This window comes from Leptonychotes weddellii, chromosome 16 (genome assembly GCF_054177405.1).
Source record: "Leptonychotes weddellii isolate Sample4059 chromosome 16, ASM5417740v2, whole genome shotgun sequence".
NCBI classification, from domain to species: domain Eukaryota; kingdom Metazoa; phylum Chordata; class Mammalia; order Carnivora; family Phocidae; genus Leptonychotes; species Leptonychotes weddellii.
This window is the reverse complement of record NC_138384.1, coordinates 45,639,662-45,657,972: the sequence shown is the minus strand read 5'-3', so window position 1 is coordinate 45,657,972 and position 18,311 is coordinate 45,639,662. Positions and strand designations below refer to the sequence as shown.

Genomic DNA, 18,311 nt, shown 5'->3' with positions numbered 1-18,311 from the left:
TGGGCAAGGACATCGTTCCTGATCCTGACACTGGGGACTTCCAGCCAACCGTTTTCAGTGGTCCCAATTTTTTTTCTTAGTTTTCTCTTCTATCTTGACAAATACATTGTATTCATTGTGCATTGTCTCAGAAAAATATGTATGCATATATATATATTTCAATTCGACTGCTCCTTGAGGTATGTAGTGGGTCTTACAGACTTCTGGCTTCTGATCATGTTTCTTTTTTTTTTTAAAGATTTTATTTATTTATTTGAGACAGAGAGAATGAGAGACAGAGAGCATGAGAGGGAAGAGGGCAGAGGGAGAAGCAGACTCCCTGCCGAGCAGGGAGCCCGATGCGGGACTCGATCCCGGGACTCCAGGATCATGACCTGAGCCGAAGGCAGTCGCTTAACCAACTGAGCCACCCAGGCGCCCTCTGATCATGTTTCTAACAGTTACCAGAAACATTTTTCTTCTGGGATGTTGGAGGCCAGGGCCCTCCTTTTTCTCACCTAAGTGCCTAAAGTAGAGATGGAGGGTACAAAGATGAACATAAACGTGGGCCTCTTCCTCTCTTTCTCTATTACCAGCAATTTAGACCCTGATGCCTACACCCACCATTCAACAAAATAAATGAGACATGGATCAATAACAGCAGTAGCAATAATACACTCCATCAATTGACTACTTCCTATGTGCCGGACACTCTGATGCATTTTGTACGTTATCTCCAGGAGTCCCCCCCGCGGCTCCCCCCAGGCCCTGGGGCACACTGTATTACTCTGCACCGAGTATTTTGGTTCCCTCTCAGTGGAAGGATTAGGAGCTGAGGAACTACCCTATGCCTCACTTTTGTCAGTGAAATGTGGGCACAAGTGACGTGTGTTTCTTCCACACGGAGGCTGTAAGGGCCAGTTCCTGGTTGGCCATTTCTCTTTTCCCTCTGCTATGAGACCAGCAACATCTCAGCTAGGAGGTGCTCACTCATCCCACAGTGGAAACCATACTGGAGCCAAGACACAGACAAGCCAAAAATGGAGCGGGAGAAGTAAGCCTTCGTTGTTGACAGTCACTGAGAGTGTAGGATGTTTTCTTTTTCTCTCTCTTTTTTTTAAAGATTTATTTACCTATTTTAGAGAGAGAGAGAGAGTGCACAAGTGGGAGGGGCAGAGGGAGAGAGAGAATCGCAAGCAGACCCTGCGCTGAGCGCAGAGCCCAATGTGGGGCTCGATCTCACGACCCTGAGATCATGATCTGAGCCGAAACCAAGAGTCAGACGCTCAACCAACTGCACCACCCAGGCGCCCCTAGGTGCTTTCTTATGCAGCATTGCCCAACCTAACCTAACACAGGCACAACCTTCCACATATGTTCATTTTACTGAAAAGAAAACTGAGGCTTGGGGTGAAGTCACTTCTAAGGTCAAAGTCAAGATTTGAACCCAGGTCTGTTCGACTCACGGCCAAGTCCCTCGGTACCTCCACTCGGTGGCATTATCAGAAGTTTGATAGACTATTTGCTTAGGCCTGGGTACCCCAGCATAGAGATTTAAGAGCAAAGGCCCTTGGAGTCAGAAAAAAAAAAAGATGAAAGATCCCTAAATGAACCAAATCCACCCGATTCCATTTGCTACATCGAGATGGAAGTATTTGTAGCATGAAGTAAAGTGGTTTCCTGTGAGGAACCCCCTGGTGGCAGAACCAAACCTTGACCCAAGCCTCGAGCTTGGCATTTGGGAAACTTCCTTGGTATCTTCAGTGATTTCATGAAGCCATCACCCCCTGAAGCTCCACTCCTCCCCTCTGGCTTTGCTCCCACCGCCTGGTGCTCCTGAAGCTGCCCAGGGTGTCCCACCTCACATGGTGCTGGGGCTTCACTCACCCAGCAGGGCCTTCCCCATTGACGCCTTGATCCATGTCAAATGCCAGGTCCTTCTGCATGGACTCCTCCTCTGACTTCCTGGCATGGAGGAAAGCACGAGTGAGGAATGGGAGCAGGGGCGAGTGGAAGAGGAATTCTTCAGAAAGAGACCCAAACTTCTTCACCCACAGGCATGGCAGGGAGACAGTGAAGCATTTTCCAGAGTCACCCCAAAGAGACCTTCCCCCAGCGCCATGGCCAGAGGGCAGAGGAACTTCTCCCCAGAGACACTGCAGAGAGCCCCCACAACAGCTCACCTCCCAGACACGCCCTCAGCCTGGGGGAGGGGGAAAGAGAGCAAACGGAGGGGAAGCACTGGACAGACCAAGTAGGAAGGCAGCCAGAAGTGAGCAGGAAGGAGAAACTGAGCAACCCCCTCCTACCAACCTAACCCCAGGGGACTGACCTGAAGGTGATGAGGTCGGTATAGATGAGTGGGGGGCAAAAGAAGGCGAGAACCAGGGCCCAGATGGGAGTGGTGCTGTCCATCTCCCCCCACCACTTCTGTGTCAGCAGAGACTGTGGGGTGTGAGGAGGATTAGGAGCCTGAATCTCCCCCACAGACCCTTTCTAAAGACCCCAGGCAAGAGCTGGGCCACAACTGCAGCATGCACAGCAGGTGCTCAATACAGCAACTGTAACTATTGGGGGTGAGGGGGAAGGAGGTCAAAGGTGAGGATGACCTGTCCCAGGTTTTAGCTGGTAGAGTTAAACAGCCAACATTGATTAACACAACATGCTAGATACCAGGCTAAGCACTTTACGTTGATTAGCCCACTTAACCCTCACCACACTCCCAGAACAGGTAATAACATTTTCTCCCTTTTCACAGACGGGGCACCGGGAGGTTAAGGAAGAGGCCCAAGCTGGAATCCATGAGTTTAACCACTATTCAAAGCAAAGAGCTCTGGGTAATTACTTGAAATGCCAGCCAAATCATTCTGATAAGTGAGGATGGGACTTCCTGCTGGGGTAAGCAGACTTCCTGTACTGAGGGTGGGACTCTCTGAGCCCGTCAAATGTTTTTATTTTTATTTTTTTAACTAAGCTTTATGCCCAGTGTGGGACTTGAACCCTGAGATCAAGAGTCGCGTGCTGTAACTCGCTGAGCCAGAGAGTCATCACGCCCTTGTCAGATTTACATTAAGGATACTGAGAAAAAAATTTTAAATGTCAGGACAGACATGCTGGGAGAGACATGGGGCAAGAAGGGCTTCCCAGGGGCGCCTGGGTGGCTCAGTCGTTAAGCGTCTGCCTTCCGCTCGGGTCATGATCCCAGGATCCTGGGATCAAGCCCCGCATCGGGCTCCCTGCTCCGCGGGAGCCTGCTTCTCCCTCTCCCCCTCCCCTGCTTGTGTTCCCTCTCTCACTGTCTCTCTCTGTTGAAAAATAAATAAAATCTTTAAAAAAAAAAAAAAAAAAGAAGGGCTTCCCAAAGGAGAGGATTTCCTATGGAAGGGGGGGGCTTCCTAAGCCAGTTTGTCTATGCCCAAAACACTAGGTAAAATTGTTCAGTGAGGTCATTCTAATCGTTGAGACCTAGAACTGAGAACCCCTTAAGGAAGTGGGAAGGACTTCCTGTAGATGACGTAGGGCTTCCTTTGGGAGACATGGGATTTCCTGCGGGTGAGGGGAGGACTTCTTGTGTGACAGATGGGACTTCCTATCATCACCAGGAATTTCTGTTCAGGACTAGAACTTCTTAGGAGGGTGGGCTTTGCTGTGGCAAGGGGTGGGGCGTCTTATGGGAAGCGCAGCGCTTCTGGGAGAGAGTTTCTGGAGGACGGGTGGTCTCCTGCGGGGAGGGGAGGCTGGTCAAGACCATCCACTGCCCACAATGGCAGGGCCTTATCCTCCATACTTCCCAAAGCTTCCAGGTGGGAACTGTGTGGGATGTTGGCGCCTTAGATGCTCACCTGTACCCCATCCTGGGCAAAGAAGGCGCGGGCATCAGCCTGCATGGCAAGCTGGAGACAGGTGGCATCCCCCCAGAGCGGGCAGCGACGGACCAGCAGGCGAGCGGCCCGTTCCTCGCTGCTGCGGTAGCACTCACCAAAAAGGTCTGGGGGCGGGAGGTTCATGTGGGAGGGAAGAAAGGGAGGGAGGAGATGGTGGGAGGGGAAAGATGAGGGGACTGAAGGGGAAGGCGCAGGGTTGGGAGAGGAGTGGGGAGACGCACCACCCCCTACGGGGCAGCTCCCTGTCCCCCCACCCCCACATACCCATGCCTTGCTCACCAGCACCCAGACCCTCAAACTTGGCCGCCAGGTCCTTCCTCCGTGCTGCCTCCTCAGCCTCAGACTCCAGGCGTGCCAGTACTCGGAGTAGCAAACAAGCCCCGAGAGCTGAGGCTACAGCATTAGAGCCCTGGAGAGGCAGAGAGAGGGGTCAGGGATAGAGTGCAGAGAGGTTCACAGAAGGGGGTGCGGAGAGGGGGCAAGCCTGTGGTCAAGGGAAAGGGACAGAACCAGAAGTCAGAAATGAACCAGGGTCGGGGCGCCTGGGTGGCTCAGTTGGTTAAGCGACTGCCTTCGGCTCAGGTCATGATCCTGGAGTCCCGGGATCGAGTCCCGCATCGGGCTCCCTGCTCGGCGGGGAGTCTGCTTCTCCCTCTGACCCTCCTCCCTCTCCTGCTCTCTGTCTCTCATTCTCTCTCTCTCAAATAAATAAAATCTTTAAAAAAAAAAAAAAGAAATGAACCAGGGTCATCAGAGGCCAAGGATGAGGTAGTGTTTGTCGATGAATACGGAAGAAGCTGGAGGTCATCAGGTGAAAATGTCAAAAGTCAGGTCGTTCAGGGACCAAGGGCTGGGTCAGAGTTAGAATGACATCAGAGGCTATAGACAGGTCAAGAAGCAGCTGGAGTTGTCACCTAAAATGGCAGAGTAGAGAATTTCAAAACCCTGTCTCTCCACAAAAGCAACAGATAAGCTGGCAAAAGCTGTCAGAGTCAACTTTCTCAGAGTTCCAGAACCGAATATAAAACTTACAACAAATAGGAGAAGGCGCAACGAAGAAAGAAAACCCCAAGTGTCAGCAAAAGAGCACTGTGACATTTGAACTGCCACTGTTGACTCCCCAGCTCAAGGGCAGCCTGGAAGGCAACAGCCCACATTCCTTGGTACCAGAGGGGGCAATTCAGATCTTACTCGTAAACAATTGTGGTTGTGTGTGTGGACTTAGATGTCCCTGAAAGAACAGCTCAAGGGTCTGCCTTTGTTTCACTGTTCTTGGGGCTTTCCCCAAGCAGAAATGGCTCCCCGGGGGGTGGTGTTTGAAAGCATTTAAAGGGGCGCCTGGGTGGCTCAGTTGGTTAAGCGACTGCCTTCGGCTCAGGTCAGGATCCTGGAGTCCCGGGATGGAGTCCGGCATCGGGCTCCCCGCTCGGCAGGGAGTCTGCTTCTCCCTCTGACCCTCCCCCTTCTCATGTGCTCTCTCTCAAATAAATAAATAAAATCTAAAAAAAAAAGAAAGCATTTAAAGACAAATGTATTAGGCTCAGCTGCCTGAAGAGAGAGTAACAGTCAGGGTTAAGCAAAAACTGAATAGCTGAGGAGGGAAGTGGCTGGGGAAGGAGATACTCTGAGGAATAAGGGGTTTGAAAAGCTCCTACATGTATCAGGGAAACTAGAAGGCTACATGCATGACCAAGACTGGGTGCAGGCTCAGAAAAGACCAAAGAAAACCCTAAGCTTTCACCTCTTGCTGACCTTTCACCTCAGCAAAAGCAGGAAGTGAAGGCTAAGGCAAAATTATAAACAGCCTGCCTAAGTAGTGAAATGCAGATCCAACACAGAGCCAATCTGCAAGCCAGGGGCGTTTGCTCTCCCTATCCAACCCGGGCATTTAAGGAATTCTCTGATGAGTCACTAGCTGGCCACTAAGCTAACAGAACAGGGACTTCAGTGGCCACACATGACAAAGAACACAGCCTTTACACAAATAGCTTAGAAAAGTCACTAAACAAACACTACCACCAATAACCCACAACAAGCAACAACAAATCCTGGAGGAAGGGGGTAAGCTGGTTTCCAGAGTTGCCACATTATAATATTCAAACTGTCCAGTTTTCAACAAAAAACTATGAGGCTTGGGCGCCTGGGTGGCTCAGTTGGTTAAGCGACTGCCTTCGGCTCAGGTCATGATCCTGGAGTCCCGGGATCGAGTCCCGCATCGGGCTCCCTGCTCGGCAGGAGTCTGCTTCTCCCTCTGACCCTCCCCCCTCTCATGTGCTTGCTCTCTCTCATTCTCTCTGTCTCAAATAAATAAATAAAATCTTTTAAAAAAAAAAAAATAAATAAATAAATAAATAAATAAAATCTTTAAAAAAAAAAAAAAAAACTACGAGGCTTGCAAAGAAACAAGAATGGCATATTCCCAGGAAGAAAAGAAATTAATAATAATGAAAGAACGGAAGAAAGAAAGAAAGAGAAAAAAAAAAGAAATCAATAGAAACTGTCTCTGTGGAAGCTCAGACATTGGACTTACTACACAAAGACTTTAAATTGATGCTTTACATATGCTCAAAGAGCTAAAGGCAATCATGGACGAAAATGAAAGAAAGCCAGGAGAAGGATGTCTTACTAAACAAAGAATAGGAATAAAGAGACAAATTAAAAAAAAGGAACCAGGTAGAAATTCTGGAGCTAAAAAGTGCAATAACTGAAATGAAAAATTCACTAGAAGGGCTCAACAGCAGCTTTGAGGAAGCAGAAGAAAGTATGCACGAACTTGAAAATAGATCAATTGAGATTATCCGGTTTGGGGTGCAGAAACAAGAATACACAGACCCTAAGAGACCTGTGGGGCACCGTCAACCATACCAATATATGCATAATAGGAGTCCCAAAGGAAGAGGACAGCGAGAAAGGGCTAGAAAAGAATATTTCGAGACTTAAAGAATATTTTGAGATATATATAAAGGTATTTCAAGTTTGGGGTACCAAAACTCCCCAGATTTTGATGAAAGACATGAATCTGCACATCCAACAGCAAAGAAATGGAAGCAGGATAAATTCAAAGAGATTCACATTGCAAAACATTATAATCAAATTGTCGAAAGCCAAAAACAGAGAATCTTGAAATCAGCAAAAGAGAAGTGACGCATCACACACAGGGAAATCTCAATAAGATGAACAGGTAGGATTAAATAATTATATATAATTATAAAACTATAAAACCCTCAGAAGATAACATAGGAATAAAACTTCATGACCTTGGATTTGGTGATGGTTACTTAGATGTGACACCAAAAGGAAAAACAAAGAAAAACAGACAAATTGGACTTGATCAAAATTTAAAACTTTCATGAATCAAAGGGCACTATGAACTGAGTGAAAAGACAACCCACAGCAAGGGAGAAAAGATCTGCAAATCACATACCTGATAAGGGATCAATATCCAGAGCATATAAAGAACTCATACAATTCAACCACAAAAAACAAGACAAACCAATTTTAAAAATGGGCAAAGGGAGGCACATGGATGGCTCAGTCGGTTAAGTGTCTGACTCTTGATTTCTGCTCAGGTCATGATCTCAGGGTTGTGAGATCAAGCCCCTCGTTGGGCTCCATGATGGGTGTGGAGCCTGCTTAAGATTCTCTCCCCTTTCCCTCTGTAACCCCCTTCTCCCTCTCTTAAAAAAAAAAAAAAGGGGTGCCTGGGTGGCTCAGTTGGTTAAGCGACTGCCTTCGGCTCAGGTCATGATCCTGGAGTCCCGGGATCGAGTCCCGCATCGGGCTCCCTGCTCGGCAGGGAGTCTGCTTCTCCCTCTGACCCTCCTCCCTCTCATGCTCTCTGTCTCTCATTCTCTCTCTCAAATAAATAAATAAAATCTTTAAAAAAACAAAAAAAGGAAGAAGAACTTTTGCGGCACCTTGGTAGTTCAGTCGGTTAAGCGTCTGGCTCTTGATTTCAGCTCAGGTCATGATCTCAGGGTCATGAGATCAAGCCCCGAGTTGCTGGATGTGGAGCCCGCTTAAGATTCTCTCTCTCCCTCTCCCTCGGCCCCTCCCCACTTACTCACTCTCTCTCCAAAAAAAAAAAAAGGGCAAAGGACCTAAACAGACATTTATTGAAAGATATACAGATGGTCAATAAGTACATGAAAAGGTGCTCCATGTTACCAATCATTAAGGAAACACAGATAAAAACCACATTAGGATGGCAATTATAAAAAACAAACAAACAGAAAATAACAAGTGTTGGTGGAGATGTGGAGAAACTGGAACCCTTGTGCATTGCTGGTGAGAATGTAAAATGGTGTGGCCACTGTGGAAAACAGTATGGCAGTTCCTCAACAACTTAAACCTAAAATTGTTACATGATCCAGCAATTCCATTCCTCGATGTGTACTCAAAACAACTGAAAGCGGGGACTCAAACACATATTTGTACACCAATGTTCATAGCACTATTATTCACAATAGCCAGAAAGTCCACACAACCCATGTGACATCAAGAGATAAATGGATAGACAGAGCTTGGCATATCGATACAATGGAATATGATTTAGTAACAAAATGGAATGAAGCACAGATACATGCTACAACTTGGATGACCCATGAAAACACTATGTTAAGCATAAGAAATTAAGTGCAAAGGGCCACAACATCCAGAATAGGCAAGTCCATAGGGACGGGGGGCAGATTAGTCATTGCCAGGGGCTGGGGAAGGAGGGAATGGGGAGTGAGTGCTAAATGGGTACAAGGTTTCCTTTTGGGATGATGAAAATGTTCTGGAACTAGACAGAGTTTGCACAACACTGTGAGTGTGCTAAAGACTACTAAGTTGTGCAATATTAAGTGGTTTAAATGGTGAATTTTATGTTATATGAATTTTGTCTCAATGAAAAATAATCTATATTTAACCCATGACTTGAGGGGCTAAAAACAACCCAAGGAGGAAGAAGTCCTGTCAAGATATTTCTTTTCTTTTTTTTTTTTTTTAAAGATTTTATTTATTTATTTGAGAGGGAGAGAGAGAGTGCAAGAGCAGGTGGAGGGAGAAGCAGGCTCCCTGCAGAGCAGGGAGCCCAATGCGGGGCTCGATCCCAGGACCCTGGGATCATGACCTGAGCTGAAGGCAGACGCTGAGCCACCCAGGCGGCCCCCTGTCAAGATATTTTTATGGCATAAATATAGGTTGTATCTTAGATCCTATTCAAATCCTATGACTTTTTTTTCTTCTCAAACTTCCCAAATATGTCTCAACACCTCCATCCCAGGTGTTTAGTCCAGGCCCCGATCTTGGCTGCCTGGAGGCCTCCAGATCTACCTTCTTAGCTCATGTCCTTGCCTCTAGTGTACAAGTGTAACTATGTTTAAATGACTCTCCATCAGTTACAGGGTAACGTCTAACTTCCTCATACAGGTAACCATCCCGAAAGAATGAGACTGGTTCTCATGTATGAACAAGGGAAAATACCCAGTATACGTTGGTAACGGAAGACACGAGTTAGGAGAACTGCATGATATTGGGGGATGGGAAGGAGAAGCAGCAGCTGGAGTCACAGATCAGGAACGGAGGCCGGGGTGGGGGTCGGAGTGACGTCAGAGGTCAGGGACTCTTACTGCTCAGGCACTGGGGTCCAGTAGGGATAAAGGACAGGGATGTAGAAGAAAGTAGATTCAGAGATCAAACCAGCACTCACCATCTCCCAGAAGTACAAGGCCATCTGAGCTCTGTTCAGTAGCAGCGCCCAGAGGAGCAGGTCACTCCAGGGGGCCTGCCCGAGGATGGTGTCCAGCATGAGATCAGAGTGGGCCCTGTTCGAGAGTAGACCCACCTGCAGGCGAGTTGAGGGGGTGGTGAGGACTGGCCCCTTCCTGACTCCGCCCCAACCATCAGCTCCCTCCCCACCCCACCCCGTCTGGGCGCACACCCTGTTCCCAGGCCTGCCCCCAGATCCGTCCTCCCACCCCAGGCTCACGGGCCTAGTCCTTACGCTCTCCCTGCAGGCTTCTCCCTGGTGGGGATCCCTGGCGCCCCCAGCGCTGTACCTCGGCGCGCATGTCTCCCCCAGCAGCAGCCGCAGCACCTGCCCCACGTCAGGGGGTCGGGGCTCCGCAGAGGATTTAAGGACTGGGCTTTTGGTGCCTGCACCGTGGGACGCCTGATCCAAAAGGCTGCGGATGAGCGAGTTGGAGGGCGCGGCGCTGTAAAGCTGGGTCAGGCGCGTCGGGGTCAGGAAGTGGCCCACACTGAGGCCATGGGAGATGAGCAAGCGCACGAACTCAGGCCGGTCATTCAGGAGGGCGTCCATGAGTGAGGCTTCCAGGTGGACGGACTGGCAGGAAGAGATGAGCACAGAGACAGAAGGCCAGGTGACGTCGGACGTGAAGGACAAGAGATGGGGTACAGAGCTAGGAGTGACGGGTCACTGGGTGGGTGGGTGAATGGACGGATGGGGAGAGGGGAAACAAGATGTGAAGAGATGGACAATTAAGAGAAGGCTGGACAATAATGGAAGACCAAGCCAGATGTGGAAGAAGTCAAGCAGGGAGGAGAGTGCATCCCCCTTGTCAGGATCCACAGCCCGCCCGGTCCTGCCCCCTCACCCGCCATTCAATGTCCCCCCGGAAGAGTTCACTCTGCGCAATGTCCACGCGGTTCCAAGCCACAGCCAAACGCAGCTCATCCAGGTAAGCTGAAGCTTCCGAGCTCCCACAAGCTGAAAGAGTGAGAGGGAAAGTGCGTGAAAAGTCGGGGGTGGGGGGTGGTAGGAATTTCAGATGAACGTCTGTTTTGCTTCAATGGGAGATACGGGACATTTAAACCCCATATAAAGGGGGTGTTGTTGGGTAGCGTCTGGGGTCTTTAAGAAGTCAGGCTATTGCAAGCATAAGGTTATTAAGCTCAGGGCAGAGGGCAGACCAGCGTTCTAGAGTCCTCAAGAAGAAGAAAGGCAATCAGGTATCCATTTCACATTTACTGACGTACATTATGGACCAGGCAATGGGAGGGACGGAGAAAGAAACTGGATGCAGCCCCTGCCTTGAAGGAGATCCTTCCAGAGAAATGTGTCCAGAAACCACGTAACTACCTTCCAAGGGATTGGTGCCCTCGGAGGTGGGCACAGAATGTGATTAGGGGAGGCTACACTCACAGAGGTGTGGAGTGATCCAAGGGGGCCTCCTAGAGGACGGGCATGGAGGTAGGGCTTTGAAAGATGGGCAGGATTTGGAGGTGTGCATCTAAGATGAGAAAAGAAACTTCCAAGGCAGCAGGAGCGGCCTGAGCCAAGGTCTGCGTGCAGGCAAACACAGCAAGGGACGGCAAATGTGAGTCACTCTGATTTCCTGGAAACATAAGTGTATTTGTGAGAAGACAGAGAAATAAAAATGAGCAGCAGAAAATGAGATGGGAAAAAACTCCGAACAGCAGAGGGGCTCCGGAAGGCCCTGGAGGTCATTAAAAAGAATGAGGAAGAGCAAAGGGCCTTTAAAACTTTGACACAACAATTAACGGATCCAAACATGTATGGTCAACGAGGGGCCAGAAAAATCTGAAGCATCCAGAGAAGGTTCCAAGGAGAAGCCAAGCAAAGTCTAGACACTGCTGGTGTCCGGACCACTTGTGCCATTTTTCCTTCTGTGTCCACTTGCTTCACGTGGATTTCCAAAACTAAGGAGGGCCATTTTGGTTGTTCTGAAAACTGGAGTGGCGGGACTAGGCAATCTAGTGGAGTGCAGGTGAACAATGGGCTCTGAGGCAGGCGGATCTGGGTTCCAGTCCCAGCTCCACCAATACCAGTGGAGTCTCTTCAGGAAAGCCCCTGGCCTTTCGAGCCTCTGTTCCCTCATCTATAAAATGGGGATAATCATGGTACCCACTTTGCAGCATTGTTAACGGTAAGAACTGTGGGGAACCTTGAAGGCCAGTGGTTGAGGAAAAAGGTCGAGAGAGAGGCAGTCACATGCCTAGGACCACATAACTTTATATACATATTTTATAAGTAGGCTCCATGCTGGACATGGAACCCAACACAGGGCTTGAACTCACTACCCTGAGATCAAGACCTGAGCTGAAATCAAGAGTCGGACGCTCAACCGACTGAGCTACCCAGGCGCCCCTATATTTCTTTTCAAAACCCAGAAGCAAATTCACAGTGGGCTTTTCTAAGATTCTATAGACCTCCCCGACTTTCCTCACAGTTTCAAGACAAGAAAAAAAATTATAATATCTCACTTGCTATGCTGCCTTAACACATCTCCCCATTTATCACCTGGACGCCCCCCATCCATCACGCTCGCCATGTCCCATATGGAGCTCAGCATCTTTCCCCAGAACCGACCTTCCCTGGGTTCTGTATCTCAGGGATGGCTCCTTTGTCCACCCAGGCAACGAGGCAGACCCTCCCCCCGTCCCTGTGCTGTCCCTGCCCCTCCCTTTCCTTCACATCCCCCAGCTCATCAATCCCTAAGTCCCATCCCTCTAGCCCTCCGACCCTCTCTGCCCAGCCCCACACCCCCTGCAAGCAGGAATGGAGGATCATGGGCAAAATGTCTGCCAAATGCTCGGCACAGTGCCTGGGCTCATGCCACACTCTTAAGGAGCATGCATCTCCTCCCCGCTTTCTTCCTCACCTGCTGAAACCTCATCCATTCAACTCTGCTATCACTGAGCCCGCCCAGCCGGCTCCAATGTCCCCAGCAGAGCGGATCGCTTCCACTTCTGCAGACAACAGACTGACGACACCATCCCTGCAAACCACCCATTCCACAGCCGCCCTGTTTTCTCCCAAGAGGCTGGTGCATTAACTTCTGTGAAGTGAAGCAGATTTGCTCACTGACTGCCATTCGCTGCTGTTTACGGGATGTGTCCCCACAGGAAATGGAATTTTATTAAGAACAGCTCCCTGGGTGCCTGGGTGGCTCAGTCGGTTAAACATCCGACTCTTGATCTCAGCTCACGCCTTGATCTCAGGGTCATGAGTTTAGGTCCCATGTTGGGCTCCACTCCGGGGAGCCTACTTAATTAAAAAAAAAAAAAAAAGAGCTCCCATTTATTGGCCCATCCCTGGAGACCAGGCACTGTTCATAAGCTGTCCCTGAGGCTCGCAACACTCCTGCAAGATATCATCTCCACTTTTCAGAGAAAGAAACTAAGGCTCAGAGTGGGGGAAGTCTCTTTGTCAAGGTCACACAGAAAGGGAGGGGCCAAACTGGTATTCCAATTCAGCTTCATCTGACTCCAAAGTCAAAAGTAATTGCTCTTTCTGTCACACCACAGAACATGCTGGATACAATTGGGGTGGGGACCTGGGACTGACACTATGCCTCTTGGGAGTTTTTACCCAAGTGGGTGTTTTCCCTGTAAAACTTCTGACACCAAAACTACTCTCCCCACCCTCATCCCCACAGAGTTCTAGGAATCCTCCTTACCATTTATTTATCCTATCTCCCCATCTCACTAAGTCCAGATTCTACTAGCTCTTCAAGACCCATTTAAATAGCACCCCCTCCTTGTCTCTTTACTGACAGTGGTTTCCCCCCCAACGCTTTGGTCTTCAATTTTACTTAAGGTTGTGTCCAAAAAACTCTGGTAGGATCTGCGGTCCTTCAGAGCAAGAAATGGGTCTGCTTTAGTCTCTGGAGCCTAGGATGATGTTATTGAATGAATACATGATCCCCATCCCTAGCCTCTACCAGGTGGCCATTCTGCTCCCTACCTTGGTTTTCATCATCCATTCCTGTAGTAAAATATCAGGAGTTCCTCAATGGGAGATGGTGCTCTGGTTCATCTCTGACTCCCCTACCCCTCAGCGCTTAAAACGTATTGGAGCTATGTAGGAAAGGAAGACAGGGCGAGTGGGTAGATAGATGGAAGGATGGATGGATGGACGACGGATGGATGGATGGATCAAAGATGGATGGAAGGAAGAATGAGTGGATGGAACTGTCCATAGATATGTGGATGGACAGGTAGAAGGATGGGTGGAAGGCAAGATGAATGGATGATTGGATGGATGGAAGAATGAAGGATGAATGGAATAATGGGTAGATGGAAAGATCAATGTACAGATGGATGGATGCATGCATGCATGAATCCAACAGAAAGAAAACAATGTTGGGACATAATGAAAGTATCTTGGGAAAACTGTCCAAACAGCACCATGCAAAGCCCCAAGAAACACTGCCAAGGGGAATAAGAAAAAGAAAAGAGATAAAAAGGAGCCCAACTTTAGAGAGGATGGATAAAGTGCCCAGGCCAAGAAAGGTGTCCAAAGTTGAGCTGAGAAAGGAGGAGAATTTGGGGTCGGCTTACCCTTGACAAGGGCCTTCAAAACAATGGTCTCAAATTCCTCAGGGCCATCCTCAGATGAATAGACTGTCAGCAGCTCCTTCCGGGTCATGATCCTCTCCACCTGCAGAATACCGAATTCCACACCCTAAGCCCAACTCTGTCTGCAGAGTCACAGGAAACCATTCCCTCCAGGACCTAGTAGTCTAGATGCCCAGCACCCTCGACTCCCAGAACCTGGGAGTCTGGGCCCCCAGGCCTCTCCTCCCTCAAATCCATGAGTCTGGGCCTCCATTCTCCTCTTCCCTGGGATCCAGGACTCCAAGACCTCAGCATCCTCATCTCTCAAGACCCAGGGACCCGGGTCCCCAGCTCCCTCCCATCTCAGGATTCAGAGTTGGGCCCCCAATGTCATACCTGGGCCTGCAGAACCTCAGGGTCCCCTTTGGGGAAGAAACGCTTAATCCGATCCCGCGCTTCACTTTGCCTGCTCCCCCCTCTCCCTGGAGCCAGAGTGTCTTCCAGGATCTCTGCCAGGCAGTCTGCAGCTCCCCCGGACCCAGCCACCAGGAGGCAGGGGAGCTGAGCCTGGGTGGCATTCTCTACCTGCTACAGGATAAAAGGGGCAGTCAGATCAGGGAAGGCAAGTGTTCATCCCACCTGGAGTCCAGATCCCCAGCCCTGTCCTCCCCTGAGACTCAGGAGCCAGGAGTCAGGGCTCCCAGCCACCTCCCCACTTAAACCCTATACCTTCAACATTTTCTCATCACCATCAATCAAGAGGAGGAGGACAGGGATGTCAATTCCAGTCCCTGGGGAGAAGAGAGCCAGGGGCTTGGTCACCTCCCATCAGCCTTTGCCAGAGATGGGAAAGAACCATATTTCCCATGAGTCCCTGGGACAAACTTGGCTTCTGCCTAATCCTGTGTCCTATGGCTCACGGGAATTGTCATATCTTTGAGCAGGTTAGGAAGGATCAGATTTTGAAGATAGTAATACTTGACTTCCCAGGGAAGGAAGGGGCTGGGGGCCTGGACTCCTAGGCTCCCAAATGAAGCAGGTATTTATGGCATGAGTCACTCCTGTAATTGCCTAACAGCCCAGGAGCCAGGAAAGGATGGAAGTTTAAACAGAAATGAAGGACATAAGGACTAGAAAGGACTACCTAGGGGCACCTGGCTGGCTCAGTTGGTAGAGCATGTGACTCTGGATCAGGGTTGTGAGTTTGGGCCCCACGTTGGGTGTAAAGATTTCTTAAAAATAAAATCAAAGAAAGAGGGCACCTGGGTGGCTCAGTCGGTTAAGCATATGCCTTCGGCTCAGGTCAAGATCCCAGGGTCCTGGGATCAAGCCCCACATCAAGCCCCGCGTCAAGCCCCCGCGTCGAGCCCCGTATCGGGTGCCCTGAGGCTCAGCAGGGAGCCTGCTTCTCCCTCAGCCCCTCACCCCTCTCCCTGCTCCTGCTTTTTCTCTCTCTCAAAAACAAATAAATAAAATCTTTAAATGAAAGAAAGAAAGAAAAAGAAAGAAAGAAAGAACTATCTAAATACAATAAAAATGTTTCCAAAGCCTAAAAGCAAAATCATGTAAGATAGTTTTCTACTAATTCTATTCCCAGTAAAATAACAAACAAGACAACGTTACTTCTATTCACACTCATCCAGGAGTTTTGACCTAATGTAATGATGAAAGAAAGTAAAATTGGAATGCAAACTAGTATTTTTTTTTTAAGCTGGAAGAGACAAAGGTATCTATTGGAAGACAACATGACTTAGATTCTCAGAAAATTGGAGACTCCACTCAAAATAAATAAATATTAATAAGAATCTGGTAAGAGAACCGATACAAAAAAAAAAAAAATACACAAAAATAAAAAACTTTTCTCCAAACTAGATTATCCATGTTTTCATAAAAATGACAAATTACCTGGGAATTAATTCATCCAGAAAGGTATGAGATTTTTATGAGGAAATTGACAAACCTTACTTAAGGACCAGGCTTGAATAAATGGAAAAACAAATACCACGTTAACCTATCAGAAAGTGACATATAGGGGCGCCGGGGTGGCTCAGTCACTTAAGCGTCTGCCTTCAGCTCAGGTCATGATCTCAGGGTCTTGGGATCGAGTCCCGCATTGGGCTCCCTGCTCGGCGGGAAGTCTGCTTCTCCCTCTCACTCTCCCTATGTACATGCTTTCTCTCTCTCTCTCAAATAAATAAATAAAATTTAAAAAAAGAAAGAAAGAAAGTGACATATAAATTCAGTGCAGCTTGGGGAAAGAGGGCAGGTAGAGGAGTTTGGAGGTGTCTTCCCTTTTTTCTTTCTTTTTTAAAAAAATATATTTATTTGAGAGAGAGGGAGAGCATTTGACAGAGAGAGACAGACCACAAGTGGGGGGAGGGGCAGAGGGAGAGGGAGAAGCAGACTCCCCGCTGAGCAGGCAGTCAGATGCGGGGCTCAATCCCAGGACCCTGAGATCATGAGCTGAGCCAAAGGCAGAAGCTTAACTGACTGAGCCACCCAGGCGCCCCTCTTTCTTTTCTTTTTAAGATTTTATTTTTTTAAGTAATCTCTACACCCCATGTGGGGCTTGAACTCACAACCCGGAGATCAAGAGTCACATGCTCTACTGACTGAGCCAGCCAGGCGCCCTTCTGGTTTTTTGTTTTGTTTTGTTTTGTTTTTAATTGGAGGCTTAAATCATCGACTTTCAGCCTTTCTTCCATTTTTTGATATATGCATTTAAATCTACAAATTTCCCTCTAGATACCGCTTTAGCTCCATTCCAAAAGTGCTCATAGGTCCTATATTTCTTACCATCCAGTTCAAAATATTTTCTGGCTTTTTTTTTTTTTTTCCTTTTTTTGACCCATGGGTTACTTACAGACCATAACTAGTGCAATGACAGGGGTGAATCTCACAGAAATAATGTCAACTACAGCAAGCCAGAGTCAAGAACGTGCAGATGGTGTAGGATGCCGTTCACAGGCAGCAGAGGCGCGGTCAGAACCCCTCCCCGCCCCCCGCCCTACTCGCAGGCCCCGTGACCCCCGGCAGCGGGAAGGGAAAGGCTTCCGGGGGCCGGTGATAGGTGTCTTGATCTGGGTGCTCCCTGCACACGCGGGTTCAGTTTCTTAAAACTGCACCGAGCCATCCGCTTTCGTGTAGTTTAGATTTCGAGACAAAGATTTTTAAAGGCAAAGCAAATAGTGGGAGAAGGAGCTTGACCAGAGGTAACTCCTCCGGCCCTCAGTCCCCAGACCTCCACCAGACGGGACCCCGGGGATCCTGAGCCCTGCGCCGCGGCCCCGGGGGGAGGAAGCCGCTCACCTCCCACGCCTGTCTTCTGCTGCGCCACGTAGGACTCGAAGCGCAGGCGGAAGCGGTTCTCCCCGCCCAGGCGGCCGTGGGTGCCGTCGTCCACCAGGAAGAAGGCCGAGTAGTTGTAGTCGAGCGAAAACTGGACCCTGTCGTCGGAGTCGCCACGCCACGGGTACCTCGCAGGGAACGAGCCCTGGGGGACAAGCGGCCAGACCGGAGCGTTTTTCCATCAGGACCAGGAGGACAGACAGCAGCCCTCCTCCCTCAGACCCAGGGGTCCAGGCTCCCAGCCACCTCCTCCCTCAGACCCAGGAGTCCAGACTCCCAGCCTCCTCCTCCCTCAGACCCAGGGGTCTAGACTCCCAGCCGCCTCCTCCCTCAGACTCAGGGGTCCAGGCCCCCAGCGGCCTCCTCCCTCAGACTCAGGAGTCCTACCCCCAGCGCCCTCCTCCCTCAGACTCAGAAGTTCAGGCCCCCAGCCCCTCCTCCCTCAGACCCAGGAATCCAGGCCCTCAGCCCCTCCTCCCTCAGCCCCAGGAGTTCAGACCCTCAGCCCCTCCTCCCCCAGACCCAGGAGTCCAGGCCCCCAACCCCTCCTCCCTCAGACCCAGGAGTCCAGACTCCCAGCCGCCTCCTCCCTCAGACCCAGGGGTCTAGACTCCCAGCGGCCTCCTCCCTCAGACTCAGGAGTCCAGACCCCCAGCCCTCCTCCCTCAGACCCAGGAGTCCTACCCCCAGCGCCCTCCTCCCTCAGACCCAGGGGTCCAGGCCCCCAGCTTTCCTGCCTCAGACCCAAGAGTCAAGGCCCTCAGACCCAGGAGTCCAGACGCCCAGCCCCTCCTC

At 49.7% G+C, this 18,311-nt stretch overlaps 1 protein-coding gene across 7 annotated transcripts in view; it reads right to left on the bottom strand.

Annotated features, from left to right (window-relative positions):
* Positions 1–18,311, bottom strand: part of TRPM4 (transient receptor potential cation channel subfamily M member 4) — a 37,122-nt gene that overhangs the window by 12,078 nt on the left and 6,733 nt on the right. For 4 of the 7 annotated variants that reach the window (XR_014141034.1, XR_014141035.1, XR_014141036.1 and 1 more), the window contains exons 6-16: positions 17,478–17,661; positions 14,898–14,959; positions 14,565–14,756; positions 14,172–14,271; positions 10,463–10,575; positions 9,850–10,191; positions 9,556–9,690; positions 4,128–4,272; positions 3,822–3,967; positions 2,312–2,424; positions 1,867–1,944 (exon numbers count right to left, since the gene is read on the bottom strand). Coding sequence is in view for 4 of the 7 variants with exons in the window: in XM_081807611.1 (XP_081663737.1) it covers positions 1,867–1,944; positions 2,312–2,424; positions 3,822–3,967; positions 4,128–4,272; positions 9,556–9,690; positions 9,850–10,191; positions 10,463–10,575; positions 14,172–14,271; positions 14,565–14,756; positions 14,898–14,959; positions 17,478–17,661 (1,610 nt within the window). In the remaining 3 variants the exon portion in view is untranslated. The remainder of the gene's footprint in view (positions 1–1,866; positions 1,945–2,311; positions 2,425–3,821; positions 3,968–4,127; positions 4,273–9,555; positions 9,691–9,849; positions 10,192–10,462; positions 10,576–14,171; positions 14,272–14,564; positions 14,757–14,897; positions 14,960–17,477; positions 17,662–18,311) is intronic. The other 3 variants (XM_081807613.1, XM_081807612.1, XM_081807614.1) reach the window with 3 other exon arrangements.